This window comes from Macaca thibetana, chromosome 1 (assembly GCF_024542745.1).
Source record: "Macaca thibetana thibetana isolate TM-01 chromosome 1, ASM2454274v1, whole genome shotgun sequence".
NCBI classification, from domain to species: domain Eukaryota; kingdom Metazoa; phylum Chordata; class Mammalia; order Primates; family Cercopithecidae; genus Macaca; species Macaca thibetana.
This window is the reverse complement of record NC_065578.1, coordinates 161866284-161890862: the sequence shown is the minus strand read 5'-3', so window position 1 is coordinate 161890862 and position 24579 is coordinate 161866284. Positions and strand designations below refer to the sequence as shown.

At 48.0% G+C, this 24579-nt stretch overlaps 2 protein-coding genes across 2 annotated transcripts in view; one reads left to right on the top strand and one right to left on the bottom strand.

The window, feature by feature from the left end:
- The window catches only part of PKP1 (plakophilin 1), a 49831-nt gene extending 44700 nt beyond the window's left edge, over positions 1 to 5131 (top strand). The window contains exons 13-14 of the mRNA XM_050764949.1: positions 575 to 681; positions 1894 to 5131. Coding sequence (XP_050620906.1) covers positions 575 to 649 — 75 coding nt within the window. The 3' untranslated portion in view covers positions 650 to 681; positions 1894 to 5131. The remainder of the gene's footprint in view (positions 1 to 574; positions 682 to 1893) is intronic.
- TMEM9 (transmembrane protein 9) overlaps positions 1 to 24579 on the bottom strand; it is a 229527-nt gene that overhangs the window by 184776 nt on the left and 20172 nt on the right. The gene's annotated exons all lie outside the window — the stretch shown is intronic.

Genomic DNA, 24579 nt, shown 5'->3' with positions numbered 1-24579 from the left:
ATGATGGGAGAAATAACAGGAACAAGACTCACTCTCCATCCAGCAGGCACTTAGGGGCTAGCGGGGCTGGAGGTGGAGAACAGACAAGTAAATAGAACCTTCTAGCACAGCAGCTTCTTACCAGTGCCAGCCCCCTGCTCCTTTGTTTGAGAAACACTGGGCATGTCTTCTCTGCCCAAGAGCTGTTGCCAGAATTGTTTAAAAAAAAAAAAAAGATAGAGATGGTCAGAGAGAAGAACAATTGACAACGTCTCTAATCTGATTTTGATTGTTGCTCTGTTTTAAAAATAATACTAACCTAAATCCTCATGCCTTGACTCAGGGTTCTGCAAATGCAAGTAGGAAATTCAAATGTGTCAGTGGAAGTTCAAACACATTTCACCAACTCGTGGAGAGTTATTATGTTTGGTTGCACATTTACTGAGGCCGGTTTTAGCCCTGACACATGTACTTAGCAATAAGAGCGGAGGCTATGTGAGCCGAGGATGCTCTGGGAGGGCAGTGGGCAGTGTCTGACCCCACAGCAAGCCCCAAACAGTTTTGTGTCATTTGGTTGCTGTTTCTCCCTTTGCAGCAAGGTTTCGATAGGAACATGCTGGGGACCTTAGCTGGGGCCAACAGCCTCAGGAACTTCACCTCCCGATTCTAAGAAGAGGCTGTCCAAGCAAGTTAGGCTTGCAGGTAAGAATCAATCGCCCCACCCTCAGGGCAAAGGATGCCTCCGGGACCACTGCAACAGCCTCAGCCAGTCTCAGAGACAGAGGCTAGGCCTGTGCTCCCAGGGACACAGAAGCATCCTTTCGCCCGGCTCTGGACAACACAGGCAGTTGTGTAGACTGCTTGGCTGGGAACGTGGGTTGTCCCACCTTCAGGACGTTAGGGGTGTATAATGTCCTGGGAGTGTCAGAGGGGTCAGAGGGTCTGGGCAGGACTGCTAGGTACGAATGTGTAGGTTGCACACTGAACAACACAGGTGGTGCCATTCACATGGACTACAGTGAGTTCTACAATATAGATAACGGGAGTTCTAGAATATGTCATTCTGGGCTTGGTCATCCACATCTCACTTTTTTATCCTTTTATAATTCACTTTCCAGTCTCTGCACATGCCCAGTATGGACAAGTTTATTTCCAGCTGATGATTCTAGGCCCCCAAAACTCAGAACCAATCCTATGAGAAAGGCTTGCAGACCTTAGTGTTCATTGGAATCATCTGGATTGCTTGCTAAAATGCACACATTTGGCGCAACCCCAGCTATTCTGACTCAATAGCCCCGGAGTGGGATCCAGGAAAGTCTATTTTTAAACGAGTATCTAAAGTGTTTCTTATGCAGGTAAACTGAGAATCACAAATAGATACTCCAGCCAGATGTCGTCACCCCTAGAGAGGGGCCTCAGAGGCAGCCCCGCGTGGAGCCATCTGCAAATAGCCTGGGATCAAGACAGGGTCTCCTGAGCTGAGGGGGACCTCTTAGCCAGGCTGTCTGCCAGCACCCCCACCCCAACCCCTGGTGGGGAAAGAGGACTGTAACTTTGGTCTGGATGAAGGTTAAATAAGACTTCAGATATCCTCTCCTGGTAAACAAGCTGCAACAACTTGAAGGCGGAAAAGGGGAAAGAGATTCGGTTCAGCAGATCCTTAATGAACACCAGCTTCTTGCTTAGTGAGGAACACAGTGGACAGGGGACAGTGGGGCAGGGTGGCAGAAAAAGCTGGCAAGCTTCTGAATCCACAGGGCAACCTATAAATGTGTCTAGGGCAGCCCTGAATCCAGTCTCAGGCCAGGGCACACCTGAGGGCTGATGTGAGAAGAGGGTGGCAGTACAGGCTGGGCTTGTGGTATGGAAACATCTCACTGTAAACCCTAACTGGAGGACTTTCTCCTTTTCCAGGAAGATATGACCCAGCTGAGAAGCCCTCAGGCCTCGCTGGATGGGGTTTTCTGTCCATCCTGTGCAGTATTTGGAAAAGGTCACAAAAAACTGAGAGGAAACCTAAAAACTGTGGATAACGGAAATATTTTTAGATTTTTTTTCCTTGGGGGAACTGGCAGGCAATGGGAGTTAGGGAGGTTGGAGGGGGGGCTTTCTTGAGTTAAAGGGGCTTATATGTGATGTCAATATTTCTTCCTCTGAGAAATGGTATATATATGTGTATAGTGTAAGTGTGTGCATGCATGTGCGTGTGCATGTGTGTATGTGTGAGTGTCTTAAAGCATAACCACAAACTGCAAAAAGCTGGGTAAGCTATTTTGTTGCAGCTCGTAAGGTGGCGAAAAGGGCTCTCCTGTGTTTCTTACTCATAGGCAAGGACAACATGTGCTTTTTGGTGAGCGGCTCATAGTTCCTGAAACGTATGGTGCCAGGGCAAGGGGGCCATCACTGCAGTCAGGCCCTCCGAGGGGTCCTGCAGGCTTCCTACCAGCGGTCTCCGAGGGTGCAGGAGTAACGGGCTGGGCCAGCCTCTCCGCTTATGAGACTGCTTTCCAGGAAGGGAGGTCTGGTGTATCTCATGGGCAAATCTGGTGTGTCTGATGATGCCATCCCTCCTACAGCACCACAAGGACTGAGGTTGGGCAGGTGTGGGGCTCCAGAGGACAGCAGGACACTCTCGCATACTTTGCCAAGTGAGGCCTGCTCAGGCGAGTAGGAGCTGAAAGATGGTGCCTGCCACCCTCTTGGGCTGTGTGCCCATCAGAGCAGGCTCAGCCTGCAAAGGCCCCGCATTCAGAGGTCTTGTAATCTACTTGTTGCAGGAGAAAGAAGGTAAAAAATTGATTTTTTAACAAGGCTATTTTATTGCAGATCTTTCCCAAGAGCTGTTCTGGGAATGGCTGTTTGGTTTTCATATTCCCAGTGGAGAGGGGAACAGGCAGGGCTGGGTATATACCTATTCCAGCTTCTAGTGGGATGGAGTTGGGGTATATAAATTAACCAGGAAGATATTTCCACCAAGCCTGCTGTGAGTCAAATGAGGGAGTGTTTGGGGTCCCAGGAGACTTGGAGGGGGGGAATTTGGGTAGATTAGGAAAGGAAAGTGCCATATCAGGGTACTTGCAAGCTCACATCCCAGCCAGGGGCCATCCTCCACTTCCCCTGACCCCAGCTGTCCTGTCTCCACTCTGTGAAACCCACAGGGGATGTGATAAACAGGGCCATTAGGGGCATCAGCCACATCGAGCCCCCAGACGATGTGCACTTCAGACGAGCAGTAGCAGGAGGGCTCCCGAAGGCCTTATAAGAAAACCTGTGTGGACAGCCCTTGGTGTACACTAGGACAGAGTAGAGCCCAACGCTCCCAAGCCTTCCTCCTTCCAGCCTCTACCTCCATGCTAGCATTGCTGGTGTTAGAGAGGAATTAACTTCCTGGTCTGTGCCCTTCTCTAGAAGAATATAAGATGCTCCTCCTCCCCACCCCTTCTCAGCTTCCTCCCAAGTCTCTTCCTCTTCTGCACCACCCCCGAGTCCAAACCCACCTCTTGCCCCAGCAATCAGAGCTGGAAAACACCGATGTGGACTCAGTATGACAACTGAGATGGGGGAAGCCAGACATGTGAGGATGCTGTCCTCTGAGAGGTGTCCCTGGTCATTAGCCAACTGTGCTGTGGTACTGTGGGTCTGTCCCTTGCTTCTGCTTACACTGGGAGGCCCACTCTTGGCCCACCTCTCCCTCTCAGGGAACCACGTGGAGCCTGGTCTCCCTGGACTGTCCTGAGCATAGGTTTCTGGGGCCTTCTTTGTCACCATCAGAACCCAGAGGAATTCTTCTCCTAAAAAATATTTATGGCACACCAGTCTGTGCTGGGCAGTGTCCTAAGCACTTAGACTACATCAGGGAAGAAAACAGACCACATCCCTGTCCTCATGCAGCTTATGTTTTCCTGGAGGAAAGCGGAGACACGAGTCCTTGGCTTTAGGGCTCCCCAGGGTGGGGGCTGTGCAGTCCGGTCAGGGCGGGAGGGGAAACGCAGCTCTGCATGTGAAACTTACCAACCCAGGCAGATGCCCCTTCCCCTTAGCACTACCCTGGCCCCCTGCAGCCCCTCACCTCATGTTCTTCCCACCCCCACAGGATGAAGAGCCCCATGGGCCCAGCCCCTGCCCTGGGAACCAGGCAGCCTTCCAGACCTCAGGGGCTGAGGTGGACAGTTAGGGCAGGCCTTACTTTGGTGACCTTGCTCTTTCCCTCCCAGGCCAGCTCAGGTCACCTGGGCCACTGACCCAGGCCTGTCACTTTGAGAGGGGCAAAACTGAGAGGGGCTTTTCTTAGAGAAAGAGAGCAAGGAGTTTGCCAGGCTTCATGTAGCCGACACATGTCTCAGAATTTTTTTTTTTTTTTTTTTTTTTTTTTTTTGAGACGGAGTCTCGCTCTGTCGCCCAGGCTGGAGTGCAGTGGCCCAATCTCAGCTCACTGCAAGCTCCGCCTCCCAGGTTCACGCCATTCTCCTGCCTCAGCCTCCCCAGTAGCTGGGACTACAGGCGCCCACCACCGCGCCCGGCTAATTTTTTTGTATTTTTAGTAGAGACGGGGTTTCACCATGTTAGCCGGGATGGTCTCGATCTCCTGACCTCGTGATCCACCCATCTCGGCCTCCCAAAGTGCTGGGATTATCGGCGTAAGCCACCACGCCTGGCCCATGTCTCAGAATTTTAAGTCCACATTGACTTCACACTGCCAAGGCCAATGCCCAAAATAAGAAGTTCCAATTTGGGGCCAAATGAGGAAGGACACAGACTCTGCCCCTACCCTGACCCTGGGATCTCCTGTGCTGGTGGCCAATGACAAATCCAGTCATTGACCACCAGCCACCTTTGCAGTGGGGACCATACTAGCAGCCCTGACTCCACATTCCTCTTGGGGATCCAAGAGGCACCGTTGCTCTCTGAGTGTCCACCTCAGAACGTGGCTGAGCTGGCTGGGAGGACCAAGACTGTGGCTGGGGTGGGCAGGGAAGGGAAGCCGAGGGCTGCTGTGGGGGATCTTGGAGCTTCCCTGTAGCCCACCCTCCCCTTGCTTCATATTTGTAGAGGAACCTTGTGCTGGCCGGGCCCAGTTTCCTTGTGTGACACACTAATGTATTTGCTTTTTTGGAAATATAGAAAATCAATAAATTGCTAGTGTTTCTTTGAACTTTTTCGAGGAGTGGATTCTTTGGGGTGCTGTTGAGGGATGAAGGGGCTACTCATTTCCTTCCGTGATCTCCTCTTACCCTGTACCAGGCAAGGACTGAGAATGCCACCCGAGGGCACAGGGACAGCGCTATCCATGGACACCTGCTCTACAGCAGCACATCTGAGCCTCACTGCAGCTCCGTGACACTAGGATTGCTGTCCTGATTTATAAAAGCAAGACTTAGGGATGGAACAAATACCCCCAGGGTCACACAGCTTGTAAATGTCCCCAAGCCTGAACCCGTCCAGGTCAGGGTATCTGTGGGAAAGAGAAATCCAAAGATGAAGGTCAAGGAGTTGTTGTTTATTTAGTTTTATTTATTTACTTTTTGAGACAGGGTTTTACTCTGTTGCCCAGGCTGGAGGACTCAAGCAATCCTCCCAGCGTAGCCTCCCACTATGGGTCTCACTATGTTGCCCAGGCTGGTCTCGAACTCCTGGACTCAAGTGATCCGTCTGTCTTTGCCTCTCAAAGCACTGGGATTACAGGCATGAGCCACTGTGCCCAGCTGGAGCTGATGTTTATTGAATGCCTATTCTACCGGGGTTCTGTATTGGGTGCTGGAGGGTCACAAAAACAAAGGATGTGATGGGCCCCAGCCTCAAAAGTCTCATAAGGGACAAGACAAGCATAAGGAAACTGAGGCATGTGTAGTAAATTCCAAGTAATGGTGTGGACATAACCACCGTGGGCCATCAGTGCCAGTCAGGGCCACCTGGGTAGAGAAGGTCAGGATGCTTGGGGAAGGGCTGAATGTGAGCTTTTCCCAATTTGAAAGGGTGGTGACTGGCAAGGCCTCCCCTACAGCCCATGGCCCTGACCTCCTGGACCATCCCACAGTTCAGTGATGTCCAGAGAGGTCGGGGAGAAGGAGCTGTACCACAGACAAGAAGAAGATGGCCCATCTGTGGCCCAGACTGTTAAATACACGAGGCCTGGGACATCTGAAAAATGTTTTGAGACCTGAAAAATATGTATTGGCTCCAAAACGTGAGATCAAGTTACAAATTTACTATCAACAAATGTTTAGATTGCTAAGCTTTCATTGAAATACAGCATGCATGCAGAAACATGTACAACTGCAAATACATGCAGCTCAATGAAGCTTCACAAATGAATAGCACCCAGACTGAGAAATTGAACATTACCAGCACCCAAAACCCTGCTCAGACCCCTTCAGGTCACTATCCTCCTCCCCAAGGGTAACCACTGTCCTGACTTGTAACACCATAGGTTAATATCGCCTATTTTTGCACTTTATGTAAAGGGAGTCAACAGTCAACAGTAAGTCCGTTCTTATGTCTGGCTATTTTATCTCAACAATATGTTTGCAAGATTCATTCATTCCTACTGCATGTTCCTACCACTGCTGTATAGTAATCTATGTGCAACTATGCTACAATGTAAAATGCAATATTACATCACCACCATTGTTACATCTATTATTTATAAACAACTGGAAACAATTTACGGATTACTTGTCTCACTTCCTAAAAATTCCCACATGTGATATAATTACTGGGAAATTACAACTAACAGTAAATCAATTAGATTTTACGTGGGATGTGGGGGCACTTAACGTGTAGGGGTGCCAAAAAGCTACAGAAGTATTAATTCAGCTGTCCCTGGCCAAGCGGGTGGCAGGCCCTCTGGCCCCTTCAGAGGACTGTCCAGTGAGAGTGACAGGGTCCAGGAACAGATGGGCAAGACCAAACTGGGAGGCACCAGGAGCAGCTGGCAGCCTAAGCTGTGGCAAGGGAAAGGTCTCATGGTGCTGGAGGCTGAGTCTCCCAGACTCCATGTCCAGGCTGCCTCCAGGTCTCTCTACCCTGAGCCCCAAAGCCATTTCCTCCTGTTGCCTTTGGAAGTATTCTAGCCTGCAACCCAATTCTCTCCACGAGAGAGAAAGCATTCATTGTGCATCATTTTTGGAATGCAGTGCATTCTGTTGTCCAACACAGTTGGAGAAAAGAGTGAACGAAAGTCATTAATAAAAACAATAGTCTTTTTACTTGAAGGGGGCCACACGTTAACCCCTTTCACTTTCAAAGCCTTAGGGTGTTGGTTTGCTGTTTTGATCTTTGCTTCATTCTAGTGAGACAGGCAGAGCCCAAAGTATCACATTTCAATTTATAGATGAGGACACTTAGAACCAAAGAGAAAAAGTGACTTGCTGAGAGTCACATAGCCAGTTTGTGGCAGAACCAAGCCTGAGACTCAGGCCTCCTGTGTCCCAGCCCAAGTCCGCTCTGGTCAACTCATGTGAGACTGCCCAGTCGTCAAAGTGTTAAAACATGTTCGGAGAGGCCTGACACAAAGGCGATACTGTGCATAACCAAATCTTTAATGAATCAGAAGCGCACAGCACCTCGAGGCATCGTAAGATTACACATCTTATGAGCTGTGGTCGCTGTGCAGACATGCCAACAAATGAAGAGTTCTGATAGATGGAATACCAGATGCCAGAAACTACAGTGTGGATCATCTAGTCTGGGGATGGTGGTTTGGTTGATTAGAATATGGAGGTAATGAGGCCAGGGCCACAGAGTGAAAAATACCTCAAGGACTCCTGCCAGTATCCTCCACCCTAACCCATCATCCTGCAGACCTCAGCAGAGTATGAATGTCACCAAGTGACAAGCCAGTCTCTTTGGGAAGCATGTCAGAGCTGACAAGCCCCACTGATGGTGGATCAGCAGACACATCCCAAACACAGAAAGGATTTCAGGCTTCTGGCATTCCTAAACCCTCTAATTGGCCCATTAAGAAGTTTTATGGCTGCTGAATTAATTTTTAAAATTTCTAAAAAGCGTTTCAGCATTTACCAAGCGGTTCTAAATCTCTGGGATATAAATGTCACCCTCTGCACACAAGGCCATTAAAATCCTGCTCTCTACACGTCTCTCGGAAAGGAAATGTCAACCAGGTCTCCAGGGCCAGTGGGGCCCACGCTGGTCCCATGCGTGTTGTTCTGGATCCCTTTAGGCTCACCTGGCTGCATTCTGGGCCCAGAGTTTTCCTGGAGGATAGCAAGGCTGTGGGGGACAACACAGAAGAATGACCACCTATTCTATGACCCCCGCGGGGGTGGGCACTGACATGCATGAATGACCTTCTATCTCCATCCAGATGCTGCAGAGTAGGTGGGATCCTTCCCATTTCACAGACAGGGAAACTATGATTCAGAGGTGGAACAACTTTTTCAAGGTCATACAACTAGTAGGTGATGGATTCGGATTTTGAACCAGGTCTGAGGCCAAGTTTGGTGCTCCTCTCCCTTCTCTATAGCTGCTATCCAGAGAGCAGCTGCCAACAATGAGGTTGGCTCCAAAACTGCCCTCTGACTCCAACTTGAGACCATGGTGCCCCTCTGAGCCTTCTGTAACCAGTGTTCGAAAACAGAACAAGCACCTGTGCCCCAGATATATACTCCTCATCTTTTCTTTTTAATTCGAGAAACATCTGGGAAAAAAATTGTTGTCCTCTTCCTAAAGTTGAGAGGTCAAGGCAAAAATACCCTACTCTCACCTCCTCCTCTGAACTGAGAAAGTCGTTTTCCAGACAGCCCATCTACTGGCCACTCTTGAATCTGAAAGGAGTCACTTCTTGCCCAATCTCTCTATTCCTTTTTCTCTTGCCAGCTCAGAGCTGGTCCTGCCTAGTCCCCTTGGCTGTCTGGTTTTGAGTACTCCTGGGAGCAGAACTTTTATTCTTGGCCCCAATCAACCAGATCTCCTTGATGGCTGGACCACTGACAGGACTGCAGAGTGTGGGGCTGTAGCCACAGATGCTGGGGGCTGGGAGTCAGGCTGGCGGGGAATAGGCTGGCTCGGTGGCATGCTGAACCCACCATCCAGCATCTGGGATCTGCTGTCTGGAGCTGGCCTGCGTCAGGGTGACAGACTGTCAGAGTGGAATGGCCAGGGAGCACTCCTCAGCAGGTGACATCCACCAATTTTCCAACCACAGAATCTTTCAAGTAACTGACATGGGAAGACAGAGGCAGCCCAGGTGGAAGAGACTTGGGGCAGGAGCTCCACCTGCCCACTCCCTTTCTGCTCAGGAGTGGGACCCTCAGAACCCCAGGCTCCGAGGAGTTGTGTAGAAACCGCTGGTCTAGCCTGACTCCCTCACTTTGCAGGTGAGGAACTGAGGCCCGGAGAGGGAAAGTGACTTGCTGCTGTCACAAAGCAGCACTAGGAGCAAGGCCAGGCCCCTTCTCCTACACCACTCTCCACTCTTCCTTGCAAGTCCCCCGTCCTCTCCCCGCTGGACTAACTGCAGCTCTGGATGCTCCACAGTGCCTGCCGGAGTCCTGATGTAACTAACACCCAGCACCTGGGTGGTTGGTACAGCCACTTTCTGCACTGGACTGTGAGCTCCCTGAGGGCAGGGACCCAAGCAGTGTCTGGCACAGGGAAGGAACTAGATATTTGTTCTTTTACGTGAACAAGGAAGGAAAGGAGGGAGGCGGGAACTGGTAAATAAAAGAACAGAAATATTTTCTTGTCTGGTATACTATTTTAACCGGTTTCCAAGAAACGTGGGACTCTCTAAAACGCAGGGGGAATTCACACACACACACACACACACACACACACACACAGCCCTACACTTACACACACACAACCCACAAGGCTGCTGGAGGGATCTGGCATCACCTGGCACTGTGGGCACAGAGCAGAGGCTTGGCAAGGACCAGTGTCCCTATATGATGAGTAGGGCTCTTCTTGAAGCCCTAGTTTTGGTGACCAGGACTCCGCAGGGGAGAGATTGAGGCCAAATATTTCCATATTCTAAAAAGAGTCTAGATTAATTGGGGCCACACACCTTTGATTAAAGATCCAAGGGCTTTTGAACGATGAGACTAGGCCAGGCATGGTGGTTTATGTCTAATCCCAGCACTTTGAGAGGCCGAGGCAGGCGGATCACCTGAGGTCGAGAGTTTGAGACCAGCCTGACCAACATGGAGAAACCTCGTCTCTACTAAAAATAGAAAATCAGCCGAGCATGGAGGTGCATGCCTGTAATCCCAGCTACTCGGTAGACTGAGGCAAGATAATTGCTTGAACTCGGAAGGCGGAGGTTGCAGTGAGCTGAGATTGCACCCTTGCACTCTAGCCTGGGCGACAAGAGTGAAACTCTTTCTCAAAAAAAAAAAGAAAAGAAAAAACCCAAGGACTTTTGAATGATGAGACTAGGCCAGGCACGGTGGTTCACGTCTAATCCCAGCATTTTGGAAGGCCAAGGCAGGAGGTTGCTTGAGCCCAGGAGTTCGAGACCAGCCTGGGCAACATAGTGAGAATCCATCTCCAAAACAAAACAAAACAAAACACCATCAGACTGGATGAGATGACCAAGGTCATGGGGATAGATAGAATAGAGAAGAGCTTCAAAGGCGGTGGACAACCAACCAAAGAGAATGAGGAGGAACAACCAGTGACGTGAAAGGACAACCAAGAGAGTGTGGCATCTGGAAGCCAAGGGAAGAAAGTATGCCTAGGTGGAGGGAGGGCCTGGCTGTGTGGGATGGTGCTGATGAGCACATGGGATGAAGGCAGAGCTGACAACGGATTCATGATTCTTTTATTTCCTCTTCCATCCTTTCTGCTCTTTTAGGTAAAATTTAGATACAGTGAAATGCACAAATCTTAAGTGTACCATTCAATAGATTTAGACAAATGCAGACTTCTCTGCAATCCAAAGTTCTATCAAAATATAGAACATGTCATCACCTCAGAAAGTCCCCTCATGCAATTTCCCAGTCGACAATCCCCCTTCCCACTAAGAGGCCACCACTCTTCTGCTTTTTTCATGACAGATTAATTTTGCCTGATTTTAAAAAATGTAATCTTTGGGAGGCCGAGGCGGGTGGATCACGAGGTCAGGAGATCAAGACCACCCTGGCCAACATAGTGAAACCCTGTCTCTACTAAAATACAAAAAATTAGCCGGGCATGGTGGTGTGTGCCTGTAGTCCCAGCTACTCAGGAGGCTGAGGCAGGGGAATCACTTGAACCCAGGAGGTGGAGATTGCAGTGAGCCAAGATCGCACCACTGCACTCCAGCCTGGAGACAGAATGAGACTCCATCTCAAAACAAAACAAAAAGTAATGCCGGGATTAGGCACAGTGACTCACTCCTGTAATCCCAGCACTTTAGGAGGCCAAGGCAAGTGGATCACCTGAGGTCAGGAGTTCAAGACCAGCCAGACCAACATGGTAAAACCCTGTCTCTACCAAAACTACAACAACAAAAAAAATTAACCAGGCGTGGTGGTGCACGCCTATAGTCCCAGCTACAGAGGAGGCTGAGGCAGGAGAATCACTCGAACCTGGGAGGCAGGGGGTATAGTGAGCCGAGATCTCCCCACTGCACTCCAGCTGGGGCAACAAGAACAAAACTCCATCTCAAAAAAAAAAAAAAGGTAATATCTGCAGGATCTGTAGTGTATGCCCTGTTTTATTTCTGATGTTGGTAATCTGTGTTCTCTCTCTCTCCCTCTCTCTCACACACACACACTTTTTCTTGAATAGTATAACTAGGAGTTTATTTTTTCAGAAAACCAACTTTTGGCTTTGTTAATTTTCTCTATTTTTTTTTTCCATTTCATCAGTTTCTGCTCTTTATGATTTTCTTTCTTTGACTTACTTTGGGCTTATTTTGTTTTTATTTTTCTAGATTCTTAAAGTAGAAACTTAGGCCATCGATTTTAACCTTTCCGGTATTTAACATCCCCTCTCAACACTGCTTCAGCAGCATCTCATACCTTTTGACATGTACTTTCATTATCATTTCAGGAAGAATATTTTCCTAATTCCCTTCTGATTTTTTTTGACTCATGGATTATTTAGAAGAGTGTTATTTAATTTCAAATATTTGGGAGTTTCTAGATACTTTTTATTTTTCTCTAATTTAATTCCATTATACTCAAAGAACATTTTCTGTATAATTTCAGTCCTTTTAAACTTATTGAAACTTGTTTCAGAGCCAAACATATTTTCTTAGTGAATGAACCATATGCTCTCAAAAATCATGTGTATTCTACAGTTGTTAAGTATGCACATACATTTGTTTGCTTTGTCTTCCCAATGAATATCCTCATAAAATATCCCTCTGTTTCTGTAGATACTCTTTGTTTGGAAATCTGTTGTGTCTGGTATTAATCTGTTCTCCAGTCTTCTGGTTACTGTTTGTGTCCTGTATCTTTTGCCTTTTTGTTTTACTTTCAATGTATCTGTGTCCTTATATTAAGCATGCATCTCTTGTAGATAGCAAATAGTTGAGACTTCCTCTTATTTTTCCCCATTCTGATGATCAATGCATTTTAAACAAGTGTTTAATCAATTTAGAGGTGGAATAATTATTGGTACAGTTAAATTTGTCTACCATTTTACTATTTGTTTTCTGGTTAGTCGACTCTCTTTCTGGCCCTCTGTTTTTTGGGGTTTTTTTTTTTTCTTCTTCTTTCTTTGGGGTTATTTTTAGAATTCCATTTTAATTCATCAGTGGGCTTTTTGTATTTTTATATTTTGGGGGTTTTTTGTGATTGATCTAGAGATTAAAATATATACCTTTAAATTTTTAATCTGCTTACAACTGATATTGTGCGACTTTAAATAAAATGTAAGAGTTTGGAGCCACATACATCTACTTACCAGCCATCTTCCTTTATGTTGGAGCTGTCATTTGTGTTATATTTACATATATTGTAAATGCCACAATAAAATGTTATCATTTTTGCCTTAAAATGTCATATCCATTTGAAAGAAATTAACAGAAAAGTAGCCTCTAGTACTTATCATTTGCAGTGCTTCTCATTTCTTCCTAAAGTTTCAAATTTCCATTTGGTATTATTTCCTTTCAGTCTGAAGCACTTTCTTCATCATTTCTTGTTGTGCAGGTCTAATGGTGATGGATTCTCTCAGTTTACATTTATCTTTAAACGTCCTTATTTTACCTTCATACTTCAAGGCCAATTTCCCTAGACACAGAATTCTGATTGATGGTGTCTTTTTTTCTGTTGTTACTTTAAAGATTTTCTTCCACTGCCCTCTGGTCTCCATTATTCCTGATAAAAACTTAGTAGTCGTTTCTATTGTTGGTTCCCTGTCATTTTTTTTTTCCACCTACTTTTCTTTACATCTTTGATTTATAACAGTATGACTACAATGTACCCAAGTGTGGTTTTCTTTAGTTATAGCTTGCTTAGGGTTTGCTGAGCTTTTTAGATTTATACATTATGTCTTTCATCATGTTGGGGAAATTTGGGCCACTATGTCTTCAATTATTTTTATGTCTCATTTTTTTTCTTCTCTCATTCTGAGACTCCAATTACATGTATGTTAGACCTTTTGACATTGTCCCGCTGATCTCTGAGTGCCTGTTTATTTTTGTTCTCTCTTCTTCAGATTAGTACATGTCTATTGATCTGTATTCAGGTTCCCTGACTCTTTCTTCTGTCATTGTAAATGTGCTGTTGAGCCCATCCAGTGAATTTTTAAATTTTACTTCTTTATCATATTTTTCAGTTTTAAAATTTCTATTAGGTTTTATTTGACAATCTCAATTTCTTTGATAACAGTTCTTATTTATTTATTAAAAGAATATTTTTCTTTATATCTTTGAGCAAAAGTATAATTTCTCCTTTAAAATACTTGTCAGTTAATTCCAGTATCAAAACCATTTTATGATCAGTCCTCATGTATTGTCTTTTCTCTCAATTATGAGTCAGGTTTTCTCCTTTCTTACTATGTTGGTAATTTTGGATTGCATCCTGGACTTCATGAATGATACATTGTATCACGTCTGGATTCTGTTCTTCACTCCTCTGAAGGGTGTTGATGTTTTGTTTTAGGAAACAATTAACTGGCTGAACTCAAACTTCAAACCGTTTCCCTTATGGTGAGCATTAGCTGAAATTGCTGTTCAGCTCTTCGTTCAGTTGGGCTTCTTGGATTCTCCCCTATGTTTGCATAGTTAAAATAAGTCAGAGATTTAGGCTAAGTTTATATTCAGAATTTGGGGCACTATCTCTGTAATTCTCTCCTTTCTAATAATACGTCCCTCCTCCATTTTCCAGCTGCCCTAAACTTTCTCCTCTGGTTCTCTAAGCCAGTAAGACTACAAACTTCCACTTGAGCTTTAAGACAGTCTGCATGAAGCCAATTGCAGTCTGCCCTTTGATGAAAAGCTACAAAATGGAAAACTTACACAATGAAATTTTACTTATCTGAGTGCCAGCTTCCCTTCAGTTTCCTCTTGCTTTTGATCACTCACCAGCATTTGCAGGTAGTTGCTACTTTTTATATTTTGCCCAGAGTTTATAGCTGTTGTCTATAGGAAAGATGACTATGATTTGCTAGAACCTTCTGATCATCAAATATAGTGATATGGAAGTCATTGGTGCCTTGACCAGAGCAATTTTGGTTGAGTGGTAGGGGCAGAAACTTGACTGGAGTGGGTTCAAGAGAAAGAGGAAGAAAAAGAATTTTAGAGAGTGAGGACTGACAGCTTTCTGAGAAGGTATTTGTAAAGTAGAAGAGATAAATGAGGTGCTTTTAGGGAGTGAATGTGGCATAAACATAGATTTTTTTGTAAAATAAAATCATGTTTTATATGCTGATGGGAATAATATGGCGGGGAAGGAGAAATCGATGACCTGAGAGAGAGGAAAAAATTGCTGGTGTGATGTCCTTGGGTAGGTGAATGGGCATAGGACCTGATCCATAAGTGGAAGTGTTAGCCCTGGCTGGGCTATGGACAGCTCAACTATGGTTCCTGAGGCAGGTGGGGGTAGATGTGGTATTGGGAGATTACTGGAGTTCTCTTTGTGATATGTCCATGATCTTAGTGAGATCTGAGAGTGGGGATAGAGGAGAACATGTTAGATGGTGGAAGAGGGTAGAAGGCACGAAATAGTTGAGAAGTGTAGGAAAACTGAAGAACTAGTGAAATATAGTAGGAATGCTGGGCAGCGCTTAAGGTTGGTGGTAATGAATTTAAAGGAAGACTAGTCAGCACAGTCATGTGCTTATTCTACCCACATGTTGCTACCACAGAGGGGCAGGTGCAGGGTAAGTGAAGAGGAGTTAACCAGGGGGGTTTGCAGGCAGGTTAGTGAGGCAAGAGAGGAGGAAGGGAGTTAAGGATGTGGGCAAGGGAATGGCTATAGATGGGCCATGAACTTTAACCTGGGTAAGGAAGAGAAAACACGAGGGGGTTGGTTGAGAGATCATTAAAATTAACATGATAGTATGAACGGATTGCAGGATCCAAAGAGAGATTAGGGCCTGGGTACTTGAGGCAGTGAGGTGTAATTTGGAAAGTCGTGGTCAAAGAGTGTGTTGCTTGGAATTGAGAATATGAAGGAATTGCCATTATTGGTCACAACAAGGTTGACCAACCATGAAAGTAAATGGCTATAGTGGAATAGAGGACAAAAATCTCTGGAGAAGAGATCAAGAAACCAAGAGGCCAGGGTATCGGAAGGATTGTTCTCAAAGATTTTGAAATCACCAAGAATTATAATAGAACTAACAGTGAAAAAGTGATGGTAGACTGCAGCGAAAATCTTCAGGGAAGTGAGAGGCCCCAGGGGTCTATCAGTCACTGTAACAGACGGGACAGCAGTGGGATAGTGTGATGACATGAGACACCTGTTTAACTAAACTGAAGTACGGCTCCATGGCAGCGCCAGGCATTCCACTATCCCACACTCCACCTATGATAGTTACCAGTCAATACACAAACCATCTGGGGATGAAAATGAGCTCTTCTCCAAATACTCAGAGATAACCCGGAACAAACCCTTGTTTGAGATTAGATAGAGAAGGGCTCCATACTTCACCTCTGGTGGTCTGGTAGGTCTGAGCCCTGTGGACCAAAGATCCTGGCTGGTGGTTACCCAAACTCCTAGCAATGCTGGCTAGGAGGATGGGTGAGGGCTGGTGCAGGGGGCACTGACAACTTGCCATATCATCAACCTACCAGCTTATCTTGAGAGAAGAGTTGCAGAGGTTGGTAGAGAGGTTGAGATGGAGTGAAAGACTCAGGTGTGAAAGAGGGAAGCAGAGGAGAGGGTCTGGCTCTTCACTAGAGAGCCAGGACACTGTGTATGCCCCTGCTGCTCATTCAGGGGAAGCTGAGGCACCAAGAGGGGAGCACTCACACAGCAACCCTCCAGCCCCTTGTGGCTGCCCCTCAGAGCTCCTACCCAGCTTCCCAACACCTCCCTGGGTCTTCCCTTCCTCGCTCAGGGCTCCACAAAGTTCTGAACCAGCCTGAGCTACATGTGTTTTGGTTCATTTGTTTTTGAAAAACAAAAGACAAAGGTTAATTAAATCACCACCCACCCAGTCACCTCAGCAAGTAACTCTGGCGTCATCTTTCATTCTTCCTTTCCCACTGAGGCACCAAGTCCTGACAACTCTAAAGTATTACCTCATCTCCACGCCCACTACCACTGTCTACCCTGGGCCTCCATGAGGCCTGCCCCTTCCACGGCAACAGACTGGGCCTCCTGGCTGGGCCCTCTGCCTCTTGTTTCCCGCTCCTTTGCCCCCAGAGTGCCTCCACTAGAGTCATCTTTCTAAATAATGCTGACTGTATCCTTCCTCTGCCTAACTGCATTGCCAGCTCCCACTTTTCTGTAGCCAGAATTCTTAGGCTGTCACCCAAGGCTCTCCCAGGGCGGCCCCAGCCCACCTCTCCTGCCTCCTGCTGCTTCCCATTCACTCCCTCTACTCCACCCATGACCGGTATCTCCCCAAACACGATGTACCAGGTTAATCCCACTGTCTTTGCATTGCTTCTTCTGCCTGGTGTGCCCTTCTCCTGCCTCCACCTGTCAAAATCCTATTCATCCTCTGAGGCCCAGCCGGCGTGTCATCCCCTCTGTGGGGCCTTCGTGCACCTGTGTGGAGGCCCCAGTCGTGCCCCGGCTTGTGCGTGCATCTGCTTTCCCCTCTGTGATAGTGACTTGCTCCGTTTTTGGCCCTTTCCTCATACCTGGCACAGTGTCCAGCACATAGCACAAACTCAACATGCACTGAGTTTGAATGAATAGAACAGTAGTTTGGGTATAGATGCATAGAATTGCATATTGAAATGACCTGAAAAGTCTCCCAGGCCTCCCTCCCGCAGCTGACCCTTGAAGGTCCGTAAATTGTCTTCCACATTGGCCAAGCAGCACCCTCCAAGCACCTCCAGGGGAGGAGAACTCAAAGCTGTGCTGGCCATTAGTCAGGTCTCTGGTATTGCTCTGGCTTCTGGGTTCCTACAACTTACTTCCACTCACTGGTCTTGTCTTACTCACTGGGGCCATGGAGAATCGGTCCAGCCTGTCTTCCCCATGACAATCCTTCCAGTATCTGAACACAGCCCTCTGGTGCCTCTGAGCTTTCTCATATCCAAGCTAAACCTCCTCAGCTGCTTCAACCATTCCTCAAGGGCACGATTTAGTGTCCCTCTTGGTCACCCTTCTCCGAACATGTCTCAGACTGTCACTGTCCCTCTTAAGAACTGGAGCTCTGAATAGGTCAAGGGACATCAGATGTGGTCTGAGTTGCACTGCTGTACTCTCTCAGATTTTGGATATCCCAAATCTATCATCTAGGCCTGGAAATTGCCAGGTTGTGGGGCCTCCAAACTCCAATTCCTTGGAAACTCATGCAAAGGTCTCTTTTGACTGCATGGCACCCCAGATCATCCAGCACCTTCAGCCCATGGTGGATCTTACTCTGCCACCTCCTCAAGGAGGAGCAAGGCAATTGGGCGTGGCCTATGTTGGTATTGGGAAATGGGATTCCCCAGAGCTGATAGATCAGCTTCGGGATAAATTTAGTCTCAGGTAAGTCTGAATGTGACAGCTCCAGTTGGGGAAGCAGCCCAGATGCCACAAAAAGTGATGCCTCAATGAAACTATCAGGAGATCCCAGATCTGCCACAGAGTCAATGTGTGGCCTTGGAAAAACCTCCTCACCAACTTCCTTCCTGCTGAAATAAGGGGATCTCTGGGGTCCCTTCCAGCCCAAATCAGACCTTCATGTGAGTTTTGTGGAACGGAAATCTCTGCCTTCACTCTGTTATTCTCAGAGCATTGGCGCTTTCAAGGTCTCCTTCTCCCGTGCCCACCAGCTTCCCCAGTTCTCAGTGAGCCCCACACACTGCCCCCCAGCCTGCCCCAGCTCCCTGGCTAGGCCTGGGAAGCCTCCAGTTCGGCATTCCTGCACAGATTCCCACACCCTCCCCCACCCGGCCTCAACCTCCCTGTACCAGTGGCGGGGAGCTAGAGAAGCCGTGAGTCAGGCTGTCAGAACTGGCCCTGCCGGTTCCGCCTTCCATCTAACCACAGTGTCAGCAAAAGGCGAGTCGAGGTTTGGCTAGAAAACCCTGCTGCCACCACTCTCCAGGTGGGCAAGGCCAATAGAACTTCCCTGCATAAACTGAGCCCAAGCACTGGATTCGTAGAAGTCCTTCCCACCTTCCCTCGGCTGGGGAAGACACTTTTTACAATGGCCGTCAGGCCCATGGAAACTGGCAGGAACTTCAACTACAGGACTAGATTGGCAGATTTGAGAGAACAAATAGCATTTGAGACTCAAAACAAAAGTCAAGCCACCCAGTATATAAGAGAAATCAAGGTTGGTAAGGACAGCCTCCCCATAGACCCTGGTGAGTTGACAATGCCTGTACCAGCCCTGCCCCGCCCAGAAAGGATTTGGAAGAGAAGTCCCAGCAGACCCTCTCCAACACCATGAGACTCAGCTTCTCACTTAGAAAATGAGCTCAAGGGGTCCTGTAGCATCCAAAGAGCCCTGTACAAAATCTTAGTAGTTGCTGTGTGTGTGTGTGTGTGTGTGTGTGTGTGTGTGTGTGTGTGTGTTAGGGAATTAGATTAGCATTTCCCAAAATGAGTTCCAGAGGATGTTCACAATGCTGAGTGACAAAGGAGGTCTAAGTTTTGAAAACTCTGGGCTAAACGAGTGAATCAGTTTTCTTTACTCATGATTCTCAGAAGCTTTAATTTGCTCATGTGTATCACAGCAGAGAAAGAAAGAGAAAAAGACGAAGAAGTGGCATGAAGCCCCTTCCAACTTACTTCAGTGCAGAAAACTTTAACAGAACACCAGTTTCAGACAGCCAGTTTGGGCAGCCACACTGAGATTGTTTAAGCTTACTTCCAAAGGGAAATTCTGGAATCCCAGGCAAAGGCTCTCCTGGAACAGGTCAAATGGCAAACCAGACGGCCATGGACTGAGAGAGACCTGTGTGTCTGTGGACCAAGTGCTACTGATTCCTGCAGAGGGAATTCCAGCATGCTCAGCCTCAAAACCTGGACAGGCTGCTGGACAGGCTGCTGGACAGGCTGCTGGACAGGCTGGTGAACAGGCTAGGCTGGTGGACAGGCTGCTGGACAGGCTGCTGGACAGGCTGGTGAACAGGCTAGGCTGGTGGACAGGCTGGTGGACAGGCTGCTGGACAGGCTGCTGGTCAGGCTGCTGGACAGGCTGGTGAACAGTCTGGTGGACAGGCTGGTGGGCAGGCTGCTGGACAGGCTGGTGAACAGGCTGGTGGACAGGCTGCTGGACAGGCTGGTGAACAGGCTGGTGGGCAGGCTGCTGGACAGGCTGGTGAACAGGCTGGTGGGCAGGCTGGTGGACAGGCTGCTGGACAGGCTGCTGGACAGGCTGGTGAACAGGCTGGTGGGCAGGCTGCTGGACAGGCTGGTGGACAGGCTGCTGGACAGGCTGGTGGGCAGGCTGCTGGACAGGCTGGTGGACAGGCTGGTGGGCAGGCTGCTGGACAGGCTGGTGGACAGGCTGGTGGACAGGCTGGTGGACAGGCTGCTGGGCAGGCTGCTGGACAGGCTGGTGGACAGGCTGGTGGACAGGCTGCTGGACAGGCTGCTGGACAGGCTGCCATGAAAGTAGGAATCAAGATATAAGACAGGAGCAGGGCTCGCTGCTTTCTTTGAAATGCTCTCTCCTGTCTCCCTCCTGTCACCATTTGAGACAGGCTCCCAGAATCTCTGTCTTTTCAAGGCATGGAGGACCTTTGGGACCTCAGAGTAACCTAGTTCAATAATTCTCAAACTGGAATGTGCACGTGGATCCCTGGGGATCTTATTAAAATGCAAATTCTGAGATTCTGTATTTCTACAAGATCCCAGGTGGTACCATGGATACCAGTCTGTGGGTCACACTTTGAGCAGCAAGATTCTGGCCAATCCAGGAAGACTTCCTGGAAGGGCAGACCTGTAAGAGAAGGGCAACTTGGAGGGAAAAAAACACAAGGAAGCAGAGCTGAGGCTGCAGAATAACGTGGAAGTGGGGAGAGAGTGTGGAAGCAAGGATCGTTCAGAGACATAGGGAGAACAAGGAGGCCAGGGTAGTCTAGGGGCACAGATTTTACAGTTAGGAACGGGGTGGGAGACACAGATGGGGGCTGGGAGGTGGATGCTGGAAGGTGGGCAGGGCTATCTCCAGTCCACACCAGCAGGGCGATAATAATTCAGGTGCAGGGCTTCCAAACCTCGCTGAGAGGAAGCTCTAATCCCTCAAGAGAGAGGGATGAAGACGTGGCTCCTTGTCCACCCACTCCTTGGAATAGACCTCTGCTGTCCTGGTGGGAGGCGGGCGGGAGGTGGGGATGTCACCAGCACTGAAGACTCATCTCCTATCACTGTCTGGCTGCACACAGCAGGGAGAGGCCGGCTGGGCTGACTCCTTCTGAGAAAGGAGAGGGTGGGAAGGAGAAAGCCAGCCAAGGCCCACCCTAGGCCTGGGGCATGGGAGGAAAGCGGAACCTAAGTTGGGGAAAACTAAGGGCAGGCAGGAAGGAGGGGTTGGGCATCACAATTAAGGGAAAAGGACAGGGAGCTGGGGACCCTTCCTATCTCCACAATATCCCAAAGATAGCAGCAGACGCTCATCTGCTTGTTCCATGTGCCAGGCACTGTTCCAAGCACTTATATTTATAGAAGCTTTTTGGGGTGGTTTTGTTTTGTTTTGTTTTGTTTTGTTTTGAGATGGAGTTTCACTGTTGTGGCCCAGGTTGGAGTGCAATGGTGTGATCTCGGCTCATTGCAACCTCCGCCTCCCAGGTTCAAGTGATTCTCGTGCCTCGGCCTCCCAAGTAGCTGGGAGGTGCCCACCACCACACCTGGCTAATTTTTGTATTTTAAGTAGAGATGGGGTTTCGTCATGTTGGTCAGGCTGGTCTTGAACTCCTGACCTCAGGTGATCCGCTTGCCTCGGCCTCCCAAATTGCTGGGATTACAGGCGTGAGCCACTGTGCCCAGCCCTGTAGGAGCTTATTTAATCCTCACCATAACCCAGTGAGGTAGCTGCTAATGTCATGCCTGTTTTACAGATGAAGAAACTGAGGCACAGCAACTTGACCGAGGTCACTCAATAAATACATAGTGGAGCTGGGATTGGACCCAGGGAGTCTGGCTTCAGAATCCATGCCCTTCAACACTTTCTAGAATCCAAGCAGATTCTGGGGCACATGTGACTTCCTCCCACTCCCTGCCACTCTCAACCCCTGCCTGAGCAGGATGCAAAATGGGTTGCTGCTGGTGAGGACAATAGTATCCTTCTGCCCCATGTGGCAAAGCAGCCCAGTCTCTTTCTCATGAAAATCTCCTTTCTGACTGGTCCCCCACTCATTCATTCAGAGTGCAGCAACCCCAGCCTTGATAGCTCCACTAGCCAAAAGTGGTGTTTCCTGAACTCTTCAGATTGTCAAATACCCAACTACTCCTGTTCTGGAGCCCCCAAATCTTCTGTTTGGCAAGATTCTCCCTCTGCCCTTTGTGGAACACTGTGTATATGCAATCTATTCAGTAAGAGTCCTCAACTCCCTGGGCAAACATCGTTCATTCATTCAGCAAGTAGTTACTGAGGGCCACCGTGTGCCCAGTGAGCAGAACAGACAACCCTGAACTCTTGGATCTTACAATCAAGTAGAGAGAGACAGACAAAAAAAAACAAGATAAAAGTGAAAACGTATGTAAAAGACAAAAAGCACGGAGAGAAAATTCAGACAGGAGAGGAGATGGGGAGCGCAGTGTGGAAGGATGGGTTGCTACAAAGTGAGCTACTGTGGCTGGGGCTGGCCTCCCAGGGAAGGCTGAGTGGGGACTGAAAGGAGGTTTGTTTGTTTGTTTGTTTGTTTGTTTGTTTGTTCTTTGAGACAGAGTCTCGCTCTGTTGCCCAGCTGGAGTGCAGTGACGTGATCTCGGCTCACTGCAAGCTCCGCCTCCCAGGTTCAAGCGGTTCTCCTGCCTCAGCCTCCCAAGTAGCTGGGACTACAGGCGCCCGCCACCATGCCCAGCTAATTTTTTGTATTTTTAGTAGAGACAGCATTTCACTGTGTTAGCCAGGATGGTCTCGATCTCCTGACCTCTTGATCTACCCGCCTCGGCCTCCCAAAGTGCTGGGATTACAGGGGTGAGCCACTGCACTCGGCCCAAAAGGAGGTTTTGTAGTCAAACCTCACCCAAGGAGTCAAACCTTAAGTGAGGAGTGTATCACCTTAAGTGAGGTTTGGCTACAAAGAGCTTTAATTTTTTCTCAGTTACTGCTACCAACAGGGGAAGCCCCTGCCATGCTGGACAGTGAGTGCTATCAAAGGTTTCAGAACTCTACGGTCACTGCTGATTCCTACAAGGTCATATTCTGGTTACTAAGTCTCTGCCCTCATCCATTTCAAACTCCAATCTCCTATTCAACTCAAAGCTCCCCCTCCCCTCCTCCTACTCAGCACAGACTAGACTTGGGGACAAACAGGGAGCAGGGCTGTGCTCTGCCATCTCATGGGTCCCTGTTCCATGGGCCCCTCTCCTGCTGGGGTGGGCACAGGGCCAGGGAAGGAGCTGACTCCTTCCTCAGTACCCAGAGCTGTCCTGCTGTCTGCCTTAGGTAGGTGTCCCTGCTCCTCCAACTGATTTTTTTTTTTTTTTATGTCATTGGTTGCAAGACTTTCCTAATGAAGGAAGCAGTGAATTGACCTCTATTCTGGTGCAAACTCCAGATCTCATGTGGCTTGTCTTCCTGAGTGACTCTGGTTTAGCAAAGGCTGCGTCTAGATGGTCCCTGGGACCTGCAGACTCCTTGTCCCGTAGGAAGGAGGGCAGCCAGAGGAGAGCCACAGTGGGGCCTTTTAAAGTGTAGGGCCCAATGCCTGACTCCCAGTTGCCAGGGTCTAAGGCTGGTGCTGGAGAGAATGCATGTGATGGGGGCTGGGAGTGGTTCAGAACCTGGGAGCGGGAGGGGACTCATGTAAACAAACACCACCTACAGTGCACTCTCTACAAGCCCCCACATTCTACCCCTACTTTCCAAAACTGCCTTCTGCTGGCATCACCTCAGATCTTCAGTCCCCCCTCTCCTTCTCCAACACTACCAGCCCAGGTCGCCAGCATGACCCCACCATCCCCATGAGAACAGCCTCCTACCTAGTCTCCCTGTTTCCCCGCCTGTCCTCCTCCAACCAACAGGTCACTCCACAGCCAGAGTGATCTTCTAAAAACATAAGTCAGTGCATCCTCCCCTTGCTTAAAATTATCAAACACTTCCCCTCACACTCAGAGTAAAATCCAGTCCCCTTAACACGACCCCCAAAGCCATGATACAGACCTCCCACCTCCTTTCAGTCCTTTCATCACACCAAGGTTTTTGCACCTGCTGTTCCTTCTGCTCCCAGCATCTTCTCGCTTGCCTCCTCTGGCCAATGCCTACGAATCCTTTAGTTTCCAACTCAGTGATAGCTTCCACAAGGAAGCTTTCCCTCATCCAACACCTCCGTTTAAGTTACATCCATCCTGTTCTCTCTCACAGCACACTGCTGTTTTCCACTGGGTTTTTCCTTTTACAATTTGAGACTCAGGCTCTGCATATGTATATCTATATCTGTATATACATGTGTCTATGTCTATGCACATATGGATGTATGTATCCACCTATCTCTATCTATCTTCCTATCTCCCATCCACCTATCTCTTTTCTGTCTACCTATCTGCTATCTATCTATCCATCTATCCATCTGTCATCTATCTCTGTCTCCTATCTATCTATCTATCTATCTATCTATCTATGTATCTATCAATCATCTATCTATCCAATGATCTAATGTCTGTTTAATACTTTTCTCCTCTTGTTTATGAAGGTAGGAAAAGTCTTGGTCTGTCCTCAGTTATAACCTTGATAACCAGCTAGTACCTGGAATAAAGTATGTGCTCAATAAATACGTGTTGAATTTACACAATGACTGAACCAATGTGTCAGTGATCCCTATTTTCTAATAGAAACATTGATAATCAAGCAGATTTAATGCTTGCATCAATATGATGTGAGTGAGGTAAACATATGACCCTTCCAAGATCAAAATTATTCTGTTTC